This window comes from Phalacrocorax aristotelis, chromosome 8, assembly GCF_949628215.1.
Source record: "Phalacrocorax aristotelis chromosome 8, bGulAri2.1, whole genome shotgun sequence".
NCBI classification, from domain to species: Eukaryota; Metazoa; Chordata; class Aves; order Suliformes; family Phalacrocoracidae; genus Phalacrocorax; species Phalacrocorax aristotelis.
This window is the reverse complement of record NC_134283.1, coordinates 20,866,930-20,894,014: the sequence shown is the minus strand read 5'-3', so window position 1 is coordinate 20,894,014 and position 27,085 is coordinate 20,866,930. Positions and strand designations below refer to the sequence as shown.

Below are 27,085 nucleotides of genomic sequence, written 5' to 3'. Positions count from 1 at the left end.
CTCGCAACTTCCTTTTGCTTCCTGGTATCCTGAAGGTCCTTACTAAGCAATATAAAATGTTAGATGTTGGCTTTCCTGAAGCTGGTGACAGTGTGGCGATTAACTTCTTCAGGAGAAGTTTTTTAATTGTAGAGAAAGATCCAGCAGATTTTGCTGGGTATTCAAAATTCTGGATTAGCATTTGGAAGGTATTTAAGAACCTGTTGCAGCCGAACACAGAGAAGGTGACAATGATACTTGCTTTGATCTGGAAAGGTAGTGAGGATGTTACCCAAACTGTAGCACGGCCAGGGTGTTCAGGCTGACAGTCTTTTGCTAATTTAAAAGTTCATGAACCTCTGTAATGACAACAAAGGTACCTAAGTACATTTGATGTGGAAAGCGGTCATCTTCCCCTCATCATGCTCCTCTCTTCCCATTCACTGCATTGGGATCCATTCAGAATATACTGCCATTGGGTGATCTCAGGTTCTGAACTCACATTGCTTCTTTCAAATACTAAAGTGTCTGGAGGCTGCCCATGCAGGTGCTGTAGCATGTGATACTGTGGCAGCATTGGAAACCCCTTCAGTTCTTCTTATGGCATCAACCAGGATCTTAAAATTGCAGAAGTACTGTTGTGGAATGGACCGTAGTTGCGTCCTGATATCTGAGTCATTCTGCTAGGCATTTGTGGACTCTCAGCTCACAGGCTAAATGTGTTGTGTATCCCCTGTCCCCCCCCTCCCTGGGCTTTACAAACATGTTAATATCCTTTCCATAGGCAGCTCTCTTTCTCTGGTCTGACACTCCAGTGTCTTAGCCATCATCCTCCATTTTATAGCGTTAAGGCAGAAGGATTTATATCAGTTACTAGCTAATACAGTATTTAGTGTGTGTATCTGTGAGGCAAATTCCGTTTTAGCAGGGTGGAAAGCAGTCGGAGATATCAATATTCAGTACACTAATGACTGTGGCATTCAGGATCACATTAAGGTCTTTATGGAGCTCATCAGGCTGATGCATCTTGTTGCTGGGTTTTGGAAGGGTCAAAATATTGGCGAATAGGAGGGGGCCTTTTAAGGTGTCTAGTTGCTTTGGACGCATGCTGCTATGGCTTGGGGAGCTTTAGGAGAGCTCTGCAAAAAAAGCTGCTGTAACAGATATACTGTAACAGTGAAAACTGCTGTGAAGCTTTAGGCTTTTGTTGCAGTGTTTATACAGCGAAGGGGTATTCTGACAGACCTGGCTTACCAACTGTACTGTGGCTCTTGAAGCAGTTTGGAGTTGTTCTGCTGGGTTTGGCTTTGGAGACATCAAAGCTTTACTTACAGAAGGGAAAGAGAGGGATTGGCATTGGTGGAAACTGTGCAAGTGGGTGTTGGTGAGTACAAGATGCTCATGTGAGAAGTGAGGGAAGGTGAAGAAGCATCAGCTAATGAACATTTCCAGAGGAACAGAGGAAGCAGGTGCTGTTTTCTAGGAATCGCACAATTTATGACAGAAAAGCCAGCTGAAATCTAGCATGTTAATAGGAATGTGGGGAAAATGTCCCTTTATTTGATGTGATTACATTCAATTATCTCATCTTTTAAAGCACACAGGAAGGCTGTAGCATTTTTCTACTACATTTAGTCTCCTCTTTTGATCATTTTACTGTTTAGATGGTTCTTGGTGCCTAGGAACCATTTTCCTTGGCAATGTAGTGCTGGGTGCTGTATAAAGACAGGACAGTGACATGGTCTTCTGCCCCAAAGAGTCTGTGAGTCAGACAGGAGGAGGGTGAGAGGACATGACAGGTGGCTAAGGCAGATGAATTGGATTCAAGGGTGGGAAAAGCCTTTATTGGTGTGTGAGGCAATGGTATCGGCATGGGCGCTGCAGCATGTGTAGGGCTGAGCGCAACACCAGCAGCTTCTATGATTTGCAGTAGTATGAAATGTTTGTCAGACTAACAAAGGGGTGATGGGGGGTCCAGGGGAAATGGGGAAGGGAATTAATATATGGCTCAGATTAAATGTTGATGGAAATTCCATTATCATCTTGGGTACGCAGACCCAATGTGTGACTGTCCTCAGATACTCTTTTTCTCCCCTCACCCCCTTTTTTTCTCTAATCTTACCTGCCATTAATGCCCACTTCTTCCCGTTCACATCTGGTAGTTGTAAAGAGCAGTTGTTAAATCTACCATTATGTAAAAGGTGAGAAGGAGGATCACTATTTTCCTACCAGTTTTCCCAGCAAGCCCTGCTCACTGATTTCACAAATGACTGCTTGGAGCCTTCTCAAAATGTCAGGGAAAGTATGGAAGAAAATATGAAGGGCATACAGACTTAGGAGTGGTGGATGGGAAATCTGGAGTGCTTGAAAGCAATGGTAGAGGGTAAGAGCATGTCTTTTGAAAGGCCATGAAAATGTAGATGAGCACTTGAATTTGCTGCAACAAGGAGAATTGGTACATCAAAGCATTAAATAGTCAAAAAAAGAGCTAGAAGGATAATGGTTCCAGCAGCATTCTGAGCAGGAATTTCAGTGGGATAAGGAGGGTTGTGTTTTGGTAGGTGCTTTGCCAAGACAGCCTGTGTAATAGCCTAAAAGGCCGGTGGCATTGCAGTTACAGTGCTGTCTGACAGGCAGCTGTGGGCATGAGTTCATGATAAGCTACGCTACAACTCCTGGGGCAGAGGGAGCAGGAAGGAGTCATAATTTTCAGTACTTGTTCTTAGTTAAATGTCTGGAAGATGAAAACTGTCTGAGAAACAATTTGTGTTTACTGAATGGTTCTATAGCACTTCATAGAGGAGAGTCCGCTCGTGGCCTGCTCATATAATAGTGCAAACTTGTAACAATGGAAAAATAGGTTGGGTATTGCAGGAGAGGTATGTACTAGGAATCCGCCACTGGCAAATTAAGTCTGTCAAAGTATAATGCCATGTTAGCATCAGAACGCAGACACAAAATCACCTGTACAGCAATGGAGAAATCTGTAGAGATCCATCTGCAGCTTCCTGTCTCACAAGATAGAGTGGTTCCTTCCTGAGCTAATGACAAGAAACGTGCACACTGTGCACTTCTTTAATCACTTGCATTCCACTGATTTCCTCCTTTCTGCTTGCGGAAAAAGTAATTTCTTTGAGGTGGGGCTATCATTTTATGAAGGACTTAAGAGGACTGTTCAGAAGGACTAACTAGTAAAATGGGTTCTTTTCCCTTGACATTGTTTTGTCAAATCACTGGATTTATTAAGGACGTATGGGAGAGGGGTGTTTTTAAATTCTCTTTGACTGGACAGTATATAGATAAAAACCTGCTCTCCATTAGTTCAGGGACTAGATAACTGTTGAGATGTCAAGATGTACAACTGCATAATAAGAAATTGCAAAATGGTCCTACATTAAGTCTTAGCAGAATGGAGTGTGGAGTGGATATCCTTGTACTTAAAGCGTGGACTTGGTGCAAGATGCAGGGTTCGGGTTTGCAGCTTCCAGCAGGCACTGTGAGTGCTTGCATGAAGGCTGTGTGCCTTGAAAACTGAGCAGGGTGTGTCTGTGCAGGGTGATGTCCAAGCAGTAGAGGCCAAGCTGGAGGGTGAGTTAAAAGCACTCCTTTCTTTCACCCTTTATTTTCTGCAGATTCACTAGAACAGGCATAGCACAGTGAGACCACACTTGATCCACCCGCCGGATGGCATCTTAGATTTCTGTTAAAGCTGTCAAATTCCATATCACAAAACCAGAAGAAGTAGACTGCACAGAATCATTCGAGCCTTGAAATTTTATTATCTTGTTTGCATCAACCAGTTATTCCTTTCAGCACCAATAAAAGACAAAAACCCCTCCCTATTGTTCAAAATACCTTGTTTTTATCAGGTCTGAGATTGTGGGTTTTTTGCAGGCAAAGAAACCAATGAAAATATTTAAATTTTTATTTTTTTAATACATTTATAACAAAATGCCAGAAGGTGTGTGCTTACCATATAAAAACATTAGGTTCCAGAAGGATACAATACCGAAAAATCATTGAAATAAAAAAAGTTTATTCTTATTATAGGATTTCTAAACCTCAGCAATAATACAAGTCTTTAAAAGCATCAAGATTATATTTAAAACAAGATGGCATGGAAAAATGAGACCTTTAGTAACAATTTGACCCTCAGTGGATTGGATGATAAAATCGGGAGTTTTTCAGACTGCTTGAATTGTGTTTCTGTTCTCACCCCGTAGTGCCAGGAGGAGGTAAAAATGCTTCATTTCCAAACTGATGATATGTGCTGACATGGATGTGCTGCTGTCTGATCCCAGGTAGCCCAGAGACCAAACTGGCGACAGTCAGATCTGCTTAATCTGGACCACCAAACAAAGGCCATTTAAAAAAAAAAATTCTTTGTAGGAATTGTAAGGTCCTTAAATCTTACTGTCTTACCCAACAAGTAGGACTGAGGGTCTAGCCAGACTAGCCGAGAGTGCTTCTGGAACAAAACTTTCTCATAATACTGGCATGAGACAGGCAAACTCATTACACAAGATGGCTTTCCCAAGGGTTCTCTACAGCAGGCCCCACCTTGGTGGGCTGCAGGCTTCTGTTGGGGCCAGTCTGTGGTACCATTTATATTGGGTTGCTTTAGGCAGCTTCTAATAAGCATCCATTTTGTCATGGAATAAAACTAGCTGGCCACCACCTGAATTACTTCTAGTAAATACTTTGTCACATAGCATGAAGCTGCGCTCTAGACGTTACCACCCTGGTCCCAGTGGCTGGAGCTGTGGTGCAAAGCAGGTGGATCGGGCATCCCTCTGACCCTCAGACAAACAGTACGCAGATGAACTGGGCCTGCATGTGCCTGAGAGGCCACGTTCTGTTCTTGTGGTTTTGAAGTGAGCTGAAGGTACCAGCTTTGTAAGGACCTGACATCCTTGAAACTTCTGGAAGTTCTTAGTTTTCGGCTGGCCTCGATTGTGTCTTTTGTTCACTTGTTCTAGAAGTGCTGTTGTAAAATGCAAATGGAACACGAGAAACAGAAGGCGTTATCTAGCTTTTATAAAAACAGATGACGCTTCATCTACAGTACCCCTGTTGAGTGGCAGTTATTAAACCAAGAACAGCATTGTCACCTACTTCTTGATACATGAAATTACTGTACAAAGTGGGGTAAGCATAGTAGAGTAAGCTTAACTCAAATTTCTTATAAATAACATCCTACTAATAAATTGGGTCATGGTGTCCTTAAGCGAAGTGGCATTGACTGCTGGAAAAGCTATCCAGGGTTTGATTTCCTGGGTGTGTTCTACCCCCCCCTCTTTTGTTTTAAAATGCAACTATTCCATTACATAGTATCTCTCTAAGGCTCGTAATGATTGATATCCTGCTGGTACAGGCCTTGTCTGAATGATTCGCTTTGAGACAGTATATGAAACTGTAGTAGTAGTGGTGTAGGCAAACTCTTTTTTTTTTTCCTCCAGGATGTTACCCTTCTGGAAAGGAAAGCCTGTTCTTTACAGTTCACCCGTACATATGCTCCCTGACTCCTGCACTCAGTCCAAGGCATCAGAAGGCACAGGATCAATGCAGAAAACAAGGAGCATCTGTACAGTGGTGCCACAATGCCATTCCTCCCAGCATCATGCTCTTGCAAAGTTAGATCCTTAAGACAGTAAATAAGTATGAATTACCTAGATGGATTAAATGTATGTGTATTTTTTAAAGATAATATTTTACAACTGTCCATTTCTTGGTCACTGCGAAACTAAGAACATCAAAATCTAAAACAGTTTACTTCAAATTTGAAAAAATATTTCTCAACAGATCTCAAAAAGTTGACAAAAGTGTCTGGATTTTAGTCAGCACAAAGCCACAGAGCTAATTTAAAAGTAATTTAGACCATGTTAGTTTTCCTGTGAATAATGTAACATTGTTCATCAGTAGTTTTATGATTATATCCCACACAGTGTCAAATTCAGCTCCTGCAACTGATACTTAGTGAAGTTGATATCAAATTGTCATTTACAGTGTTAGGAAAGCTATTAAAAATACTGTACCTTATATTTAGTCTTACTACTGAGAAATAGCTGCTGGACAGCACACAAATTGCTACTGATACTGTTTGGTTTTTTTAAAAAGGTTAATAAAATACAAGCCAGGTAGAAAATAGGATTAAAAGCACTGTTTCAGGTACAAGTCTTTCTGAATTGGGTGGTGAGATAAGAAACCAGAAAAACACATTGCACATAGGTGCACCCTCTGTATAAAGAGAAACATACAAAGTGGGAAACTGGTGGTGCCCTGGTATAGTACAGTAAAGTCTCTGATGCTGTAAACTTCAATTCCTAATTTTATCAAAAAGGGGAATTGGGTCTGGTTCCATTTCTGTGTCCCCATGGGTTATACCTGCAGACTACTCCGCATTTTGGCACAGGACACTTTGAAGAGAAAGTCTCTGCTAAAGGGACGCCAGGACTGGAAAATGAGGCATAAGACCTGTTGAGACCAGGTGCAGTGGGAGAGCATGAGAAGTGGCCTCCTACCTACTCGGAATTCACCAACACTGCTAGTCCAGTACTTTGAGTTTCTCTACTTGCAAAATCAGGCTGATCTAAGTAAAAGTTCTGTTGTTTACTGTAGCTAATTAAGCCAGTACCAGAGGCTGTGCAGACTGGGATTTCTAATTTAAATCTGTTCTGATTTAGCTCAAGCTGATTCCTAGCGGGTGTAAACTAAACCAAAACAAGAGCATCTTCAGGAGTTTGTGGCCAGCATAACTAAAACAGTCTACTTAATGGAGTAAGCATAAGTATTAGATTAACTCTTCAACACAGGGAATTTGTAATGTAAGGAAATAACACTAAAACTGAACAGGAACGAGGCAGAAGAAACTTAAGTACCGGTTAAAACGCAAGGGGTGTCATTGTTCTCCCAGCAACACAAACCCTTCTGAATTTAAATCCCCCCAAAAATGCCAAGTCTCGTCGTGGACCTGATCCTCAGCTTTCCATTGTTTCTGATAAGGTTACAGAGGCTGGTGGATCAGGTGATGGGGATAAGATGGCAGAGGGGGGCCCTGCGTTTAGAGAGCTGCAGTGGAAAGAACACATAAATTAGATGCCAAGACCCATCTATTGAAGTCTGTGAGTGCATGACAAATGGGCACTTGTCTCACAGATATAAACCCACCTGCTGCTCGCAGGGAGTAGCTACCCAAGGCTGAGAGTCATGGGCCTGTTATCTAGCAGCTAGCCACGCTACATGTTCCCATTAAGTGTACTGATTCCTTTGGAAAACTGTTAGGTTATCCTGCCTTATCAGTCATACACTCTTCTCCACTTTTTCTCCCAAAATGTCACTTAAGTTTAACTATATTTAGCATGCATTTTACAAGCTATTTCCCACTTAGTCTCTCTAGCTAAGGCAGAATGTTGACTCTGGTGTTACCAACGGTACTATAGGAATCTATTCACTCTACTGTAACATACATACCATCCCATACTGTAATTCAGAACTGCCCCATGTAGGGGAAGGAAAGAAAAGACATTAATGGGGAACTACAGTTCTTCTTAAGGGAATAAGTTGTGCTTAGAAAGCTAAAGGCCCAATTCTGGAGTCATTATTCAGACAAACACTTCATAATTTCAGTGGGAACACAGTTGGAATAAGGGTAGAACTGTCCTCAAGTCTTAATTCCAGATCTTTTAAGTATCCTTAAATCAGACAGGAAGATGTTGGTCAGCAAACTGAACAGAGTTTGGTTTGTTTGTTTTAAGGCCTATCTGTAATGACAGAAGGGTTTGCCAGTCCCAGAATGCCTTGCTTTGGCCGGTATCTGATTTTTGAACTCACTTCCATTCTGATATTCCCCATGGTACCTTACTGACTATTTTATCTCAGAGTGGCATGCAGTGCGGGCGCATGCTACTGATGCAAGCACGCTACTACAACTTTAACAGGCTAAAAAAAGAAGAAAAGCTTTAGCTTCTTAGTTATACAAAGAAATGATGCAAAAAACCATTGAGCAGCACTAACTCACAGACTAATTACAAACTAAATTGTGCTATATATTAGTATAAAAACATGTTTTAGTAAGAATGGCACTGGTTCAGAAGGAATTAGGACTTCCATCTTGGTTCCGTTCAGTCCACAGTGAAAGCATGGTAGTACAGGCCTGCCCTGCTGCCTGAGCAACTTGTGACAGTGGCATTGGCCACAACCCCTTCCGTTTCTTCCCTTTTTGTATCCGCCATTGTTGGTACATTCTGGGAGTAGCCTGGGTCAGGTCTGGTCATTTTTTCCTAACGTGGCACCAGAATAGTTCATTCTTATCCTCTGATATTTTCTTAATATCATTAATGTTTCCCTCTTGTAATCTCTCAAAGGTGGTCAGTTTTAAGGGTCATCTTCTCCTGTAGACACCATGAGACGCATTGCTACTGGTAGGTGGTCTGTCAAGCCTGCTAACTGGGTAATAAAGCTGAACTCTTCCACTTCCTGCAGAAGGACAACAAAAGTAAGAAAGAAGGAATTGGAAATCTGATCTGTTACACCACATGCCAGGCCTCAGCTTTTATGCCTCTCTTTAGTTTACTTTGAACTACCTTGCTGTGTTAGTAGATGTATGGGACCAGCCTAGCTTGGCTGGGCTACTGGTAAACTATCTCCCGCACAGAGCCTGTCAGTGTGGTGCAGCTGGCAAGGCAAACCATTTATACGATACACAGTTGAACTAGTCTCGATGAACTCTGTTGTACCTTTCCATTTACAGTACGGTCTGATTCAGTCACATATGACTTATCTGCAGTGCTGCAGTAGGTAATCCACGTGCATGATAAGGCCCTCACCTGGGAGGCAGGGCTGGCTGTACTGTGCTAGATATTAGATGGCATGCAGCTAAAAAGGAAGCCTGTCTTCATTAGCTCAAGGTGTTAAAATTCCTGGGAACTTAAGGCAATCAGGAACCCTGCTCCTTGCGTCTCCTCAGTTCCAGCCTTTGTTTTGGCAACATTTCACAGGACCAAACTGAAGTTCTGTAGGAAGTACTGTGTGCTTCCCAGCTTCTGAAAGCTGGATGGAGCAACCTTAAGGCTCACTTGATACAAGGAAGTTGTTCGCTCTGCGGGCCAGGTACCTTCTTTGCCAGTACTTTGGGAATTGCTTTCAGGAAACTGAGGTACTTTAGTTCTCTTTATGCTGCCAGGGTGAGCCTTATCAAAGACCTAATCTGGGTCAAAACTATTCATATATTGGGTTTGTTGCTCTTTGTGCGAAATGTAAGATGGGTTTACCATACAGATGCACCATGGGCATTTGTGCATCTGAGACGGGAAGCTGCTACGCTGCTGTGGCACAGAGTGCATGCTATGCTGAACTGCTCTAGTGCCTGCTCTTCGGCAACTGCAGTGGGGCGTGGTAAATAAGTGTGAGCTAGTTTCTCATTTTCATAATGGAATTCTGTATAAGGCAAGGTCCTACACCAGGAAGCAGACAGTGCACTACAAAGCTCTTATTCTGGTTAGGTCATGTCAACTTCTGCCTGCATATCACAAACCTGTAACTTAGGTAGGTTTTCATGGGCATAATAAAAGAATATCTAGACACTTGAAAAGAAAAAGTACTTTGACTGCAGGCATGGAAAGCATCAACCGAAACACTTAGTCTCGCAAAAGTTTAGGGAATGTAAACAAGGTTTTTTGTTTGTTTGCTTTTGAAGAGCAGCATATCTACCAGTGTTGCTACCAGAATCCCTAAACTCATCTTAAATTTGTTTATGTAACAGGCTTACAAACTTGGTACTTGCACGCAGAAGTAGAAAACAGCAAAGCAGCAGGTTCTCCTTAGAGTATGAATTTGAACCCAAGCAGAACTGGCTGCAGTGCCATCCAGCCACGTTTGGTGTGTGAGTTACAGCTCTTTTTGTCAACTCCAAAACTCACCACTTTCCATTCCAGGTAGAGACCTTCTTCTGTATAGAGCATATAGTCGATCCTCCTCCCATTTCCTTTCAATGATGCCTTCCTCCCTTTCTGACTGGAACTGTGGTTCTTGCTGGTGGGATAGACTAAGTATCCTTTCCTTCCTTCTTCACTTTCCAGAACCCTATTTCATTAAAAAACAAAACAAGCGCTTTAAATGTTTGCTTGTTCTGTCCCTTCGTGCGTTATACTAGATTCTCTCCAAATCCCTGGTAAGGGTAATGCCCACCCAAAAGGACTGTTAAACTTGTAAAGCACCTCTTTTCCAAATGTGTTTTCCAGTATGAGGCTGTACTAACTGCTGACAGTGCTCTGAAAGCCTCGTGGCAGGTTTGGCATCACTGGTGCTGTGCTGGTGGACCTACCCTCATAGCCAGGAGAACAAACATCTGAGAGGGGAACCTTGCCTGCCTGCTAGCTGTAATATATTGCAGCCCACAGCCCCTCCACTGATTTCCAGCATTGCTGAATATAGCAGAGGAGGAAACTGCTTCATGGATTACTTCAGAACAAACCTGAGTACTTTAATACAAACCTCTCTGTTCTGAAACAAAGACAACCAGCTTTACAGACATGGTATGGATGAGGAATGGTTTTCAGGAGCACACATTTGGGCATGTGATAGTTGGTTTTGAGCAAGCCTCAGCATCAGATTACTGTGTCTTGGACCCCCAAACTCTTACTTCACTAGTAATGACAGCCTGATTTGTTTGATTCCTGTACATGACACTCTTCAAACTCTACAGAGATGGGCATACTTAGTGGGTGCGTTAGTACTGCCCCATCTTGCACGGCGATTGCCCAGTCCAGGACAATATACAGAAGCAGTCAAAATTAAGAATCAGTTTTCTAGGTACCAGGTTTGTGTTCAGGCAATTAAGCTGCAGCTCTCTAATTAGAATTTTTAGTTTGGGTATCTAAAGCTTAACAGTAGGTTTTATACAGAAGATTATTAAGGCCCCAAGCAACTTGATCTAACTTTGAAGTCAGCCCTAGTTTGAACGTGACTTTGGACCAGATAACCCACAAGGGTCCCTGTCCCTCTATTTTTACAGTAATTCTGTGTTGCTGTGCTGTTCTGTATTGTTTTGCTGTTGTGTTGGATTTGAAAGGAAACTTAGGTTACCTTCTTGTGTTCTATTTAAAAGACCTGCTAAAGTAGCGCTAGAGGCAACAAGCACAACTGTGTGTGCAAAAGCCAGAGCTGCACACGGTATATGCCTGTGTAGGGTATTACGCAGCCAGTCACAGCTGTTTTGCATGATAACTGTGCATGCGGAGAGGGACAGATCAGGTTGTGGTTTTGCTATCTGGCTCAAAACACAAACAAACTACTTTCAAAACCACCTCCTTGAAAATAATTCTCCTTTACTTACCTGCCAAAACCTGAGCTCAAGGTTCTGTGGTTTCCCTTGTAAGAGTTGATTACGCCATTAAGCTACATCATCAACTGTCGCAGGAGAAACACTGAGCCATGAACTTGGGTCCTAGCAGGTACAAAGCCTTTAATTTCACCTTGGAAAAAAATAAGATATTTTTGATCACCCAGTTTTTAAGACTTGACTTTGGATGGGTTTTATGGGGTTGGGTTTAGGAATTTTTTAAATGCATGCACGTGAGAGTACAGAATGAAGGAAAAACAAGAGACAAACACCAGACTTCCATGATGTGTTTTAATGTTTGAGATTCAAATGGTTTCTTCGTCAAATTTTGTCTCTTTGGCAGGATCTGAATGGTAGCAGAGGGACACAGCACTTGCTACAGCTGGTTAGGACTCAGTAGTGTTACAATCTGCAAGTTTCAGTCAATTGATACATCCAAGAAGTACTTCACGTGCCTTCAAAAGATGACAATGACAAAATTCTGGTCATATATTTACTTAATCAGAACTTTTCTTAACCCCCTTTGGACTTCATAAGGTATTGAAGGTTCTTAGAGTTTATTGTAACCAGTTTATGAAAGTAAGCTTGCTTTGATGTATTGGTCAGTTTTAGACTGTCACCTAATAAGTCGCAGCTTACTGTCTGCACCCTATTTGTGAGATGATTCTACAAAGAGCTACTGCAAATGATCCACTTCCTGAAATTCTTTTTCTAGGTTCAAGAAAGCAAGCGCTTTGATGGGACTGACCTCTTTCAAAAATTGTATTGATATTTCGCAATGCTAATTAAGTAACAAAGTAGAAGAAACTGCTGATTAGCGCTGCAGTACTACTGCAAAAAAACACTCCAAACCTTATTTGCATTAATTTAAAAGATTAATTTGTTTTAGGTTCAGTTATGTCCTTTTAAAAGAATATGTGAATGCTGGGTATTCACTTAACTTGCACAACTGCTCACGGAAGGGAAATGTTAATTTCAAATACATGAGGAAAATAAATTGTAAATGTGCATTCATCTGCTTCTGACTACAACTTGTACTGCTACGTACTGCACCCCTGGGAGGAAGAAGTCAGGCAGAGAAGCCAGGAGACCTATATGGATGAGCAAAGAGCTTCTAGTGAAACTCAAATGGAAGAGGGAGGTTCACAGTATGTGGAAAAAGGGATTGGCAACTTGGGAGGAATATAGGAACGTTGTCAGGGTATGCAGAGATGCGACGAGGAAGTCCAAGGCTCACTTGGAACTAAATCTGGCAAGGGATGTCAAAGATAACAAGAAGGGCTTCTTTAAATACATTGGCAGTAAAAGGAAGACTGGGGATACAGTGGCCCCACTGCTGAACAAGGAAGGGGCCCTGGTAACGCAGGATGCAGAGAAGGCGGAGTTACTGAATGCCACCTTTGCCTCAGTCTTCACTGCTAAGGCTGGCCCTCAGGCATCTCAGCCCCCAGCGGTGAGAGGACAAATTGGGACAAAGGAAGACTTACCATCAGTTGAGAAAGACTGGGTCAGAGATCACCTACGCAAACTGGATCCTCACAAATCCATGGGTGCCAATGGGATGCACCTGCGAGTGCTGAAGGAGCTGGCGGATGTTCTTGCTGAGCCACTCTCCATCATCTTTGAAAGGTCATGGAGGACAGGAGAGGTGCCCGAGGACTGGAGGAAGGCAAATGTCACTCCAATCTTCAAAACGGGCAAGAAGGAGAACGTGGGAAACTATAGGCCAGTCAGCTTCACCTCCATCCCTGCAAAGGTGATGGAGCAGTTCATCACGGAGGTCATCTCCAGGCATGTAGAGGAAAAGAAGGTTGTCAGAAATAGTCAACATGGATTCACCAAGGGAAGATCATGCTTGACCAACCTGATAGCCTTCTATGATGGAGTGACTGGCTGGGTCGACGAAGGGAGAGCAGTGGATATTGTCTGTCTTGACTTCAGTAAGGCATTTGACACTGTCTCCCATAGCATCCTCACAGGCAAGCTATGGAAGTGTGGGTTGGATGAGTGGACAGTGAGATGGACAGAGAACTGGCTGAGCAACAGAACTCAGAGAGTCATGATCGATGGGGCAGAGTCTGGTTGGAGGCCTGTCACTAGTGGTGTTCCCCAGGGGTCTGTGCTGGGTCCAGTCCTGTTCAACATATTCATCAATGACCTGGACAATGGGATAGAGCGTAACCTCAGCAAGTTCGCTGACAATACCAAGCTGGGAGGAGTGGCTGATACACCAGAAGGCTGTGCTGCCATCCAATGAGACCTGGACAGGCTGGAGAGCTGCGCCGAGGGGAACCTAAGGAAATTCAACAAGAGCAAATGCAAGGTCCTGCACCTGGGGTGGAACAACCCCATGCACTGGTAACAGGCTGGGGGCTGACGTGCTGGAAAGCAGCTCTGTTGAGAAGGACCTGGGAGTGCTGGTGGTCAGCAAGCTGACCCTGAGCCAGCAATGTGCCCTTGTGGCCAAGAAGGCCAACGGTATCCTGGGCTGCATTAGGACTGTGGCCAGCAGGTCGAGGGAGGTTATCCTCCCCCTCTACTCTGCCCTGGTGAGGCCACATTTGGAGTTCTGTGGCCAGTTTTGGGCCGCCCAGTTCAATAAAGACAAGGAAATACTGGAGAAGGTCCAGCAGAGAGCTACCAAGATGATCATGGGACTGGAGCATCTCCCTTATGAGGAAAGGCTGAGAGACTTGGGTTTGTTCAGCCTGGAGAAGAGAAGACTGAGGGGGGATTTCATCAGTACTTATAAATGTCTAAAGGGTGGGTGTCAGGATGATGGGACTGGGCTCCTTTCAATAGTGTCCAATGACAGGCCAATGGGCACAAGTTAGAACACAGGAAGCTCCAGCTAAACATGAGAAGAAACTTCTTTTCCTGTGAGGGTGCCAGAGCAGTGGAACAGGCTGCCCAGAGAGGTTGTGGAGTCTCTTTCCCTGGAAATATTCAAAACCGGCCTGGATGCGTTCCTGTGCCCCCTGCTCTGGGTGTGCCTGCTCAAGCAGGGGGGCTGGACAAGATGATCTCCAGAGGTCCCTTCCGACCCAGCCATACTGTGATTCTGTACTGTCTCCACAGGAAGTAGACACAAGTACTGGACATCTGGCTATGCTGTGCTAATGGTTAAATGCTAACAATTTAAGTGAACTTAACTAATTACAACTGAGTTGCACAACTAAACCTGTTTTTTTGTCAGAATAATTTCTTAATTCATAGGAGACAAAGAAAGGGAGGAGAAAAAGTAATTGGAACTTTGTTTTTTCCCTGAAAAAATTTTGGTCCCAAATAACCCCAAAGTTTAAGTATGAAAATTCCGTCGTGCAGCTCTGGCTGATGGTTTGTTTGTAGTGCTGAAGAGCAGTATAGGTAAGGGAGCCATAAAGCAAAACTTACTCCCTCATCATAAAGCTCAAGGGACCAGCTCTCATTCAGGCAAGAAGCACCCAAGTTAATGTAGACTTTTCTTACTGGCGTTGCAGCCTGTCACCCAGAATTGTGATCTACTGTCCAGCAGTGGAGGCTGGAAAAATTTGCATTTAAGTCTCATTTCTTAGCTGTGTTGTATTCTGCTCTCCTCTGCCAGACTCTGTTCAGGGTTTAGAGACGAAAATGGGCTTATTTCAGTACTTTGCTTGAAGGTGACAGTCAGCTTTGAGATGAGATTATTTATGTGCATTTCATGAAGCCTTTCTGAGTAGAAGCTTATGCAGCTTCTGGCAGCATGGCAGGGCCCAGGTTGCTACCTCTAGCTTATTAATTGTCCTATAATTATAAATTACTTGCTCACTATTTGTACCAAGTACGTTCTTCTAGTCCGATGTTTTATGTATGCTGTACTTCACATGAAAGAGATTTAAAAACTAGTTGTTTTGCTGCTTTGATGGCCTAATTACTTCAGTAATGTGAACTACTTAAATTTTATTTATAAACTAGAGTGCTGAAGAAATTCTTCTCTGGATAGCTTACATTGCTAATTTAAGTGTCTGTTTTAAATGTCTGCTAAGCTTGATCAGGGTTTATTATTGAAAAAGTTGAGAATGGATCAGTTGTAGGCTGTACCCTGTTTTGCTGTGTCTATGATTGATACTTGTTACCTAGACAGTGCTGCACAGCTTCTATGCTATATAACATTTTAATGTCTTTAAAACCCAGATTCTATTAATGGTTTTAAGTATAACTGAATTTACTGGCAACTTTTATGTTTACCAGTCCCTTGCAGAGATGGGAGGACAGGCTCTCCTGGAACTGATGGTTTCTCTCATATATAAGCATGTCTACATTCTGTACACAGGCAGATCCCTGTTCCCCTGCAGATCTGCATAAAAAGCTAGTGGAAATTACAGTCTAATAGAGGGTTTTTTAAATCAGGTTAAGAGAATTATAACATACTGCAAAAAACCAAAAGCAACATTTAGTAGGCAACAAGTCTTATATATATTCTGTTACCAACACTTAAGAATATTTTCCAGTTATCTCATATGAGGTGCTCTACCTACACAAAGGTAGTGGAAGTAATACTCTTAAATCTTGATTGATTATTGGATGGCTCTTTATCTATCAGTCATGTATTTGTCACTGGAACTTCAGTGCTGAATACAAGTAACTCCCCAAAAGTAATTTGATGACAGGTTGTCTCAAAAGGCTGCTTGAAAACACAGGGGTTGTTTGGTTTGGTTTGGGGTTTTTAAAAATTTTTATTTTTAAAGAGCTCCAAGCCTGCTCCTGGAACCATAAAATAGAATGTTACACCCACATACAGATTTGCATTTGCAGGCTTGATTGTAAGGCCAAATTACCTTACTTTTGCCTCCCAGAAATCCTGTTCACATGTACCAAATTCATGTTTTCAACATGTGAATAGAAATGCCTGGCAATTTTGCAGGCTCTTGTATGCACAAGGCCTGACTTGTTGTAACAAATTCTTCTTTTGAATATAAACTAAACCCAGGCCTTATGTCTAGAATTCAATTTCTCTGTTTAAAACTGATACAAAGATGACCTCCACGGGTAACCTCACCTAATATATTCAACGAAGTGTCCATCTATACCTTGCAGCGTACCGTGCTTAGTGAGTAAAATTACTCACTAAAAGCTGCTCTAAAATGTACAAAGCTAATTGATTTATCTCCACTGGCATATTATTTAAAAAACAGTTCAGGTATTCAAGAAATTTCAGACTTCTGCAAATTAAGGGTTTTTTTGTGTTTCTCCTAAGTCTACTAGCTTCAGACCAAAGATACCTGTGTCTCAATATCAGACACTCCTTAAAAGTAATGCTGCCCTAGTATCACTGATAGGTATTAAGCCATATTCCTAGTTATGTCTGATATGCTATTGAATTCCTCTCCATATTTGTGCACTTACTTTTTTTGGTGTATGGGATTCTGCAAGCTTTCTGGAATGGGCAATTAGTTGTTGGGTTTTGGGGGATGTTTTAAACTTGATGGGTTTTTTATTTGAGGAAAACTACATTTCATTTTGTTGCTGTCCTTTACAGTGCTGTGACCACAGGACTGGCTGCCTGCTGAAAGACTTCCAGATGAGCTGTCCGCATACCCTTTCTGGCAGTGCTTCGAGTTTCTTGTTCTATGGGCCTGTCCAGAGAGGACCAACCCTAGAGACATAACCACTCCTATCTTTTCACCCACAGAAGCCAATTCTATTAGACTTGGAGAAGCAGCAACTTTTCCTTCCCTCTTTTTCCTCCTCCCCAAGTACCCTCAAGTAAATAAATTATGTTTGTTTCTTTTACAGTCCATAAAACACCCCTCAATTTGTGAAATGTTAAATGGCAAGCAATGAGCGGGCATTTTAAGGTATTGTTTAAAGCATGTGGGAGGATTAGGAATTGCATACTTCTGTAGGTTATCTGGAGTGCATGCTTCTTCATCATATAATCCTTCAGGATCCAACAAGGTACCTGTGAACAGAAAGGGAGATGTGACTGTCCCAGCATACCTCCTGTGACTTGCCTCTCAGGAGCTTCGGAGGGGCAGAGGTGTGTGAAGACAGCATCCCTGAGGGGGAGAGGAGACTGCTCTGACTGAGAGTGCTTTGCATTCATTTCTCCTCCATCCAGACCTCCCTACTCCCTGCTACCTTTCAAAACCTTACCTCTGCCCTTCCAGTTTCTCAGCCCCAATGTCTGTGATTTTTTTTTCTGCTACAACAGAATAAAGCCATGTTATAAATGGTTCCACATTCTTACCTTTAGTATCTTCACAGATAGAATTGCTTCTCTAGAGAGAGTCTACAACTTCACCAAGTTCAACTGAGTTTTACCAGGTATGAGTATCTTGGAGTTCCATGAAATCTTTTATAAAATGAACCCTATGAGTTCATAGTGTTGTTGAATTGCTTTGTTACATCCTCACTGACAGTATTTATAGAACACCAAATGGAACATTCTGATCAAAAGCTGCAGGCTTTCACTACACACAGAAAGTAAAGAAACAAGAATTTGGCTCCCCTCCCTGCCCCCCCCCCCCCCAAGTAATCTAGAGATTATTTTAAAAGTACAATAGGTGTGGGAAGGCATTCAAGTAGCCTGATGCTTAAGTTCTAGAATGTGGACTGAAGTTTGAGATCTCTGGTTCTTACTTATAATTCAACAAAACACCGTTAAGGTTTATAAAATATATCCTACAGAAATACCCCTTGTAAATATTTGATCTCTACCAAATTCTTACTGCCAGTAGATGAACTACCTGCTGCTTACAGATGTCATGTGAGTGACCAACAAGTAAGTGTTCGTACACCAATAGCTAGAGCAGGTCTTACCGATTGCCCATGGTTTATCCTCCCCAGGACCAATTCGACATGGGTCTTTGTAGTGTGTAAACAAAGAGTGCTGTTGCTCCAGCTTGTCCTCTGCAGGGAAAGAACAAGCACACGAAAAGGCATATCAGCTACATGTTGTGAATCCATGGACAAGTGTGTGTTCTGCCACAGCAGAGAAGGCAAGTCTTCCTTCCTACTCAGTATACCTATATCGGGTGGATTTGAACCAGTTCAGCAGTAGCTTTACTGCACAGTGATATCTTGTCTTGATTAGAAATCCCAACAAATGTTTGCTAATAACAGTGCTTTCCTCCAGAGGCTTTCTATGAAAACCATTTTTTGGTAGTTTCTAGCTGTAAACTGAAGTGAAGGTTTTCCAACGCATTTCCTTACCCTGCCATTGACATTGCATTGCTTACACCAGAACAAAATTTTTGCTGAGACAGTTCACACATGGGCGAACTGGACTGACTTCACAATGTCAACGTCTGTTTGTGGGTGTATATATACACATCTCAGTAAGCTCAAAGATAAAAGCCTTTGCTTTGTGCGCTTCACAAGAATTCATTGAGTGTTTTCCAAGCTATAATAGATAAGAGAAAAGACAGGCAATTGATAATTTGCGTGGGATGTTACCTAAAGTGTTAAAGCCATTCTAAACATAATCAGCATGACCTATCTAAGATAGATTAAATTTTTGTCATGATCAATTTGCAACTGTGGCACTGAAAGTGACAAGTCACAGCTGAGGAGACAAACTTAACCCATCTGACTGGAAGGCTTTTTATCTTATGCTAAAAGGTTTAAAAACATAACAGACTAATACACAAGTCAGTCCAAAGCAACCTGACAGTAACTTTCTAATGATGTTCCCACTAAGTGTGAATTTGCTGTATGAATGCTGTCATAATGTTCTGTAAAGCTGGAGGGGAAAACTGAGTTGCAGAAAATTTTTCATGAGCATAAGGTCACTCATGGCCCTGGCGATCTTTGAAAACTGTACTGTCAATACATCTGAGAATAGAAGCTTGATATTCAGTGAAACATTAATTACTTGCCATATCAGTCTGTGGAGTGGGAAAGAATACAGAAAATCATACATGGAATTACAGGAAGCTGATATTGTTTTAAAATAAAATTAATCTTAAAATGTTCCATTCTCTGCAATGCTAATGAATGTCCCTAAAACATGCAGTAATGTAAAAATGGAGGAGACAACTTTAAAACACTGCATTAATCTTGCTTAGTCCATAAGGAAGGAAAGCAATCTAAAAATAAAAGATGAAATAGCCAGCTTAATTTCAGATTCCAGGCCAAGTGAATTTTGAAGGGGAGGGGGATGTGAATAAACTGAAGAGATAGCAAAAATAAATTGTTGTTTTATAACATGCTTTTCAATCCGCTTTAGTAGTGGTTGCAGTATTTACAACTATTATTTGCAAAAGCAAATAGTTGTTTTTACTTTTTGCTTTAAAAAGATGGGTCACAACAGCGTTAATCGTACTCTGTACTTCTTGTGCAAGATCTTGGTTAGAGTGCCAAAACTTGCCAGGTAGAGAATACTGGCCATATGTTCTGCCTCACAGCTTCTCTCCCGCCTCTCTCTCCCCTCACGCTGCACAGCCCCTCTTGCTTTCCATTTGAGATCTGACTGGGCAGTCTCCCATTTGGTATGCAGCAGATTGTTTAGTTCCTTGATGGACATCTTTGCCTCCAGGCCACTCCATCCATCCAACAATATCACAAATGAAACAGTCAAATCACAGCAGCTGTGTCCATTTGTATCACCAGCTTCTGTCTCCCTTCCTGGGGACTGCTGCAGTTGCCTCCTCAGCCTGCCTGTGTAGCAGCTTGGCTAGCCGAGGACCTGTTACTGACCACACTTCTTCCATCCTTCCCTGAAAACTTACTACCACTGCCACCATTATATTTTATCCTAATACATGTTTGTTTAACGACAGTATTCTGTAGCCATTACCACTTACTGTTCACCTCCACAGGGCACAATGGATTCTTCTACCAGTCAGAGCACTCGCCAGCACCTTCCCTGACCATTCTGAGTCTACTTTGGATCATATAGTTGTGACTGGTTTATTTTTTGTACATATGAGCTAGAAACAAACAAGAGAGGGGCCATGTTTTGGGTTGATGGCCTTTTCTACCCAATTAATTGTTTTTCCTACTTTGCTACCTCACAAGTGTCTGATACAAGTCATGAGCTTAGAGAATACTAGTAATTTTTGAGATCAGACAACATGTGCTCGTTGTTTCCTAACATCATTCTTGGTACAATTTTTGCTGTCAGCCTCAGTTACCTAGGCATCTCATGAAGACTACAGAACTCACACCGGATGCAGTTCACAAACTCACCTGTTCCTCCATAAACCCTGGTCCGAATTGCTGAATCCCACCTTGAATGCTGCAGCCTGAGCTCACCTGTACACTGCACAGCTCCCCGTTAACAGTGCAGATAAAATCCCTCTGATGAAGCCCCCTCGCTGTACATCCCATACTGGGACATACCCAGTACATCGGTTTTGGCCTTTCAGCCATCAGCCACGTGGGAGGCTGGCCTGCTGGGCACCGCTGATCCATTTGCTGTTGTATAAAGCCAGCAAGGAGCCCTGCTGGATGCCTGGGCTGTACCGAGTGGGAAGGCAGAGAGGACACACAAACACAATGCTCTGCACTCTTATGTCAGCAATTTAACTTAACAGAGCATACTATTTTTGTTTGGAAAAGGCTACCATCTCTGGGAACTCACCACCCATTAACTGTGGTTTTGTGGACTTCTAGTACCCTCAGCATCCAAATACAGAAAAAAAATGTTAAAAATTTATTGAAATAAAAACCCCCAGAAGTTCACTGCATCAGTTAATTTTTTCCAGGACTGATTGAGCAATGTTTAGTTCTCTCTGCAGCATTAATCTCCTATGTCTGTGTACTATGCACTATGTTCTATGTCCTATGCACTATCAAACGATTTTTAGCTGCTTTTTCACTACTACTTCTCCACAAAAATCCTATTACATACCTGACCTTCTCCGGTACAACAGGCATCTACCTAATTCAAGTAATGCTAAACCACTGGCTCTCTCCTCACTGTTGTTACTCCAACTCACAAATTATTGCCCTTCAACATCATGCTTAATAACTCAGCAGAGCTCATAAGTGTGAGCTACTCTTCTTGGCTCATCTCAAGGCTAGTACCTATTTTAGAAGTATCTGTAGCGATTAAGTCTTTCCTCGCAAAAGCCAGTCATGTGTCAGTATATACTGCTGTAACCCACAGGAATCAAGAACTTTCCTGTTCCCTTTTGGAATAGGTTGATGCCAGGAAAAGGAAAACCTTGTCTTACCAGAGGAGCAGTTATCAAAATTGAGATCTCCACAGATTACATCAAAAGCCACCAGCTCCTCTGGATTGGCTGTACTGGAGGAGGAGGTAGATTTTCTGAATTCAGACAGCCAATCTTGAAGCATATCCAGTTGCTCGCATCGAACAGTAGTATCTCCTGCAGCAAACAAACAAGTCACCAAAACAAGAAACAAGACCTTTTAGCATGTTACTCGGCCACATATTGCTAAGGTATTGCTAGACATCTTGAGTAAAAGGGTACAAGGTAAAAATTGGTGTGGCTAGTAGTATAGTTGGTACACAGTGTGTAGCCCATTATGAAGTTCATTAGGAACCATGATCTTTGATGATTTAAATATCTCTTTCTGGAATCCATCGTACTAGGCACATCTGAAGAAATAAGAAGACAAATCACCTATGCTGCAAACAACCAGCCAAAATGATGACGTTTCTAGCCACAGGAGGAAGAAGGTATGATGTGCTACATTTATAAACAAAAGTTCAGAGTTGAAATCCTACTTTGGACAAAACTGGACGGCATGTTCTGGAGTAAACCACCCGACCTTTCTTTGCTTGGCTTTCTAATCTTTAAAAATGAAAAATTTAACTTTCAAGTGTTACTAGTAAACATCCATCAGTGGTACATTCAACTTCCTCATACTGTAGTAGTCCATCCAAGGAAGGGGTCTATTTGTGTTCAAGTAAGAATGCCTAAACTGGAGGTAGTTTTTCAGATTTTTAAAGGCATGTGTAGATACAGGCTTAGGTAGGCAGTACTTCAGAAATAAAGAACCAGTTCCCCAGAAATAAAGAACCAGTTCCCCAGTTGCAGGGAAGTTACACCAGGATACACATGCTGAGTATGTGCCCCCGCTTTATAGGAGTGATGTGAAAGGCTTGAGATTGGTTGCCAAATATTTTTTGTTTGTGAAACCATCTGACACACAAAACAGCTCTTTAATTATAGCAACTAACCACACTTAATTTCAAGCACATTAGGTGACAAGAAGTCTAAGAAAAAAATTACTTCTTGGCTCCCTTAAAATGATTACTGCAAAACCTTGACGTGGGGAAAGGAGCAGGAAGAGATACATTCTAGAAATAATTGTTTACCATATTGTCTTTCCTTTTCTTTTGTTTTCACTGTACCTCTAGTTAACAGCTATAATTTTGCTTGTTTCAGACTTGAAATTATATGTCAAGTCAGAACATTATTTTTCTTCAAAATAAAAGATCTGTTTTCCAATGTCACAATCAGAAAGAAAAGCAGCATGCCCAGAATGACATATTCTGACTACAATTTTATTTTCACCTAATCGACTACTTTGTGCTATTAAAAAGGTTAAAAACACTATTAGAAACATCAGTTATGTATGGCCAAAGCTGCTTTCAGTGGCCACAATGGGGATGGTGAATACTTAAGTCTATGTCCTTACAGCTTGTTAATCACTCAGCTCAACCGCAGCTGTCACCAGCACTTGCTGTAGACTTCTAAAATGTGAACTCCGCAGCACACGGTAACTGCGCAAGCATACAGGCAGACTGCAAGTGTTAGGACTTCGCGCTTCTTCCACCATTAACCTGTGAAAGGTTGGATTTTCAAGAACGGGAGGTGGGTGTTAAAACAACAGTTAAATACAAATGGAATCAGAAATGTTCAACTAAGCATGATTTGGCACAATCCTAAATAATTTTAAAAAATAGTGAAAATAACATGACCAGGGAAAGAGAGTTTTAAACAGCTTCTGACACGGACTCAGCTCTTCAGACTGGTAATTCCAACAGCATTTTTTTCTTCCACTCATGTTATTCCCAATAAATCTTTACTCGTTGGGCTGTAATATAAAAGCAGGTACAAGTGCTTCCTGGGTCTATTCCTTAACCTGCAGTTTCTCGTGATTTGTACCTCAAGTTCACATAGTACCCTAATCGCACAGCTTGACACAAATCCAGATGAATTTTCTGTATTCTTGGGAAAAACCCCTTGCTACAACAGCACAAGAAAGCCCTACAGTGAAGACGGAGCTAGACAAAGGCACAAGAAATAGGGCACATAGAATAGATAGAGCCTGGAGCAGGTGGCACTAACACAAGAGGTGTGCATGACTAACATATACGTCCTGCTTAACTAAAGATACAGACGAAATTACAGATTCACAGAAAGCATGAACTTAAAGGGACCTCTAGAGGTCATCCAGTCCACCCCCGTCTGCTGAAGTGGGGTCACCTACAAGCAGGTTGCTCAGGGCTGTGTCCAGTCAGGCTCTGAGTACCTCCATGGTTGGAGACTCCATAACCTCTGGGTAACCTGTTCAGGTGCTTAGTCGCCCTTGCAGTAAAAAAAAGTTTTCCTTTGTTTAAATGGTGTTTCTTGCATTTCAATTTACGTCCATTGCCTCTCTTCCTGTCATTGGGCCTCCATCTTTCTTACACCCTTCCATCAGGTATTTACACTCTTTGTAAGATCCTTCCTAAGCCTTGCTCCTCCTGAAGCTGAACAGTCCCATCTTTCTCATTCCTGGTGAAGCTTATTCAAATTCATAGAATCACAGAATGGTTTGGGTTGGAAGGAACCTTTAGAGGCCATCTAGTCCAACCCCCGGCAATGAGCAGGGACATCTTCAACTAGATCAGGTTGCTCAGAGCCCCATCCAGCCTGACCTTGAATGTTTCCTGGGATGGGCCACCTACCACCTCTCTGGGCAGCCTGTGCCAGTGTCTCACCACCCTCATCGTAAAAAATTTCTTCCTTTTATCTAGTCTAAATCTCCCCTCTTTCAGTTTAAAACCATTACTCCATGTCCAATAGCAACAGGCCCTGCTGAAAAGTCTGTCCCTATCTTTCTTATAAGCCTGCTCATCACAGGTCTCCATCTGGACATTGAGCCATTGACTGCTACCCTCTGGATGCAACTATCCAACCAATTCCTCATCCACCGAACAGTCTCCCCATCAAATCCATCTCTCTCCAATTTAGAGAGAAGGATGCTGTGGGGGACCATGTCAAAAGCCTTACAGAAGTCCTGACAGACAACATCTGTAGCTGTTCCATTGTCCACTGATGCAGTCACCCCATCACAGAAGGCCACTAGGTTGGTCAGGCAGGACTTGTCCTTGGTGAAGCCATGCTGGCTGTCTCAAATCACCTCCTTGTCCGCCCTGTGCCTTAGCATAGCTTCTAGGAGGATCTGTTCCATGACCTTCCCAGGCACAGAGGGGAGACTGACAGGTCAGTAGGTTCCCCGAGTCCTCCTTTCTAGCCGTTTTAAAAATGGATGCAGTGCTTCCCTTTTTCCAGTCACCAGGGACTTCACCTGACTTGCGTGACTTTTCAGATATCATGGAGAGTGGGTTGGCAGCTACATCAGCCAGTTCCCTCAAGACTCTGGGATACATCTTATCAGGACCCATAGACTTAGCTATGTTCAGTTTCCTCATGGACTGTCCTCCTTTTCTAGCACCTGAATCTTTCTATCCTATCTCATCTCCCTAGGCCAGTACTTTCTTCTGGCCTGCCTTTGTTTCCTCATAATGTAACTTTGAAGCATGGTGCTTATCGACAAGAAGGCAGTAACGTCTTGCTCCCCACAAAGTCCCTATTATATAAATTGCTTAACTGTCTTAAGACCAGCCTCTGCATCCCTGAACTGCCAAGGGTTTTTTGCATTTTCGGTGAATTATCCCTCTAGCATGGCTTCTCTAGGATGAGTGATAAAATAGTGTGACCATTGCCACATGGGCATAAAACTTGGGCAGCAACCTGTCACACCAGTGTGAAGAATGTAGCAAACCCACTTAACTGAAACACACAAAGGTAAAATTCTCCTAAACAGAAAACTCTTGAGAAAAAACAAATGATAGACAGGCAAAAACATTTGAGGAGGATATTGTGAAAGGTGTCTGGTAACATGCATTACTATTACTGAAAAAGCATGAACTACCTAGTGACATACATCTCCCTCGGTAAGAATGCTGAGCCTTTGTAGCAGCACTGTACAGCAGAAAACCTTGAAGCTCTGCAGAAAAATACTAGCCTTGGAGCTCTAGAAACAGATGAATTTAATTTCTTTTTAGAAAAAGTGTAGGACTTGTGATAGTCTGGCATCTCTGGTTATCCCCACTAGAGGTCACAGAAGTAATTGCACTTCAGTACACTAGTGCAGCCTGCAGTAGAGTGAGCTGCATTTCCATGACAAAAGATGGGATCCTCTAATGCTGCCTGAATATAACTGTTTTCTGAGATTAATATTAAACTAACGGCCTCCAGCTTCTGCAGCCACACAGCAGGTACTGCATGTGTCTGTATGCAAAGGTTACTAGTGAGACTCAGTCTTACGAGCTCCCAGTATTCAATAGCTTTGGAAGTGAAGATAACTGAACTAATCAGACACCTAAACAGGAGAGAAGCCAAACCTGAATCCAGAAGAATCAAGGAAGCAGACATTTCAGAAGCTGCTGACGAAATGAAATAGCATCAGTAAATATTAGCAGAAGAGAACTCCCAACACTAACATTCAACAACTTCTTCCAGCCTTCAGCTCTAATTAAACATTCAGATAGAATCACTGTTCTGATTGACTGCCACCAGTGATTAACCAGAGAATACAGATTTCTGCTAATTGCTTTACACTCTTTTCTTCAGTAGCTGGCCTGGAAAAATGCAAATAATTGTGTTGTGACTGGTTCTGGCAGTCAGCATTTCCGAATTCTCTGCAAGTTCCCTTTAGCTTCAAATTTTGTGGAAGGATGAAAGGGTACTGTGGGAAACCTCACCCAGCATAAATAAATACTTTGCCTTTGTTCATTAAAGGATAACCATACTTGCCCTTTCCATTCACTTTCACTTAAGTGAAAGCCTGGCTTTAGTTAGAACTGTGGGTAGGTACTACACACCAAGGAAGACTGGTTTGCCCTACTCTGAAAGACGTCAGAAGGAGCACTATGGTGACTGAGGAAATTAAAAGATTGAGTGAAGGTTTTGAAAACCAGCATTCTCAGCACTGACAAGTGCTGTGGATATACTGGTGGGAACCTAGGGAAGATGAGCAAAAAAAAGCTTGGAAGTGTAGGATGTAAAGCCCAGTCAAAAGGACAAATTGTTTCCAAGTCACAACCAAAGGCTTCAGTTTAGCCATGAGACAGACCATGCCACACCTGACTATGTGACAGATTAAGCAGACCCCTAAACTTGTAACATACTTAATCCAGGATAGGCTGGGAAAACAAAATAAAACCAAGCCACCCAAAAAGCCAAAACAACAAAACCCCCCTCTTTTAGTCTGCTGGGTTACTTTTCAGCTAGGTCAGGTCCCCAGTCAAGTGCAACACAGTCTACAACAGCTGTGTTAGCACAGCTGAGAGGAGGGGCAAGGGCAGGCTGCCACGGTGTGGATACGCCAGCTTTGCCATTTCAGAAACACATGGAATCATGGCCTAGGATGCTTAGCACGGAAGCCATGCCTGATTGCAGTCAGGATTTCAAACACCCAGGGACATCTCTCGACCCTGAGCTGAGTTCTGCTTAAGCTGTGTGTAGGCTTGTGGAACCTGAAACTGGTGCTAGAGAAGCATGAGTTGCCAGTACCTGTACTGTTAATGGCTAGATTCACATTACCCGCAAAGCAGGGACG

At 42.4% G+C, this 27,085-nt stretch overlaps 2 protein-coding genes across 10 annotated transcripts in view; one reads left to right on the top strand and one right to left on the bottom strand.

Moving 5' to 3' along the window:
- PRMT7 (protein arginine methyltransferase 7) overlaps positions 1–17,516 on the top strand; it is a 45,909-nt gene extending 28,393 nt beyond the window's left edge. For 5 of the 6 annotated variants that reach the window (XM_075101680.1, XM_075101681.1, XM_075101675.1 and 2 more), the window contains exons 19-20: positions 9,740–9,911; positions 16,815–17,516. The gene's annotated coding sequence lies outside the window, so the exon portion shown is untranslated. The remainder of the gene's footprint in view (positions 1–9,739; positions 9,912–16,814) is intronic. The other variant, XM_075101676.1, reaches the window with a different exon arrangement.
- SMPD3 (sphingomyelin phosphodiesterase 3) overlaps positions 3,739–27,085 on the bottom strand; it is a 124,074-nt gene continuing 100,727 nt past the window's right edge. For 2 of the 4 annotated variants that reach the window (XM_075101682.1, XM_075101683.1), the window contains exons 4-8: positions 21,457–21,612; positions 18,098–18,187; positions 17,174–17,237; positions 9,897–10,059; positions 3,739–8,454 (exon numbers count right to left, since the gene is read on the bottom strand). In XM_075101682.1, the coding sequence (XP_074957783.1) occupies positions 8,353–8,454; positions 9,897–10,059; positions 17,174–17,237; positions 18,098–18,187; positions 21,457–21,612 (575 nt within the window). In that variant the 3' untranslated portion in view covers positions 3,739–8,352. Of the gene's footprint in view, positions 8,455–9,896; positions 10,060–11,622; positions 11,773–17,173; positions 17,238–18,097; positions 18,188–21,456; positions 21,613–27,085 lie in introns of those variants that run through there. The other 2 variants (XM_075101684.1, XM_075101685.1) reach the window with 2 other exon arrangements.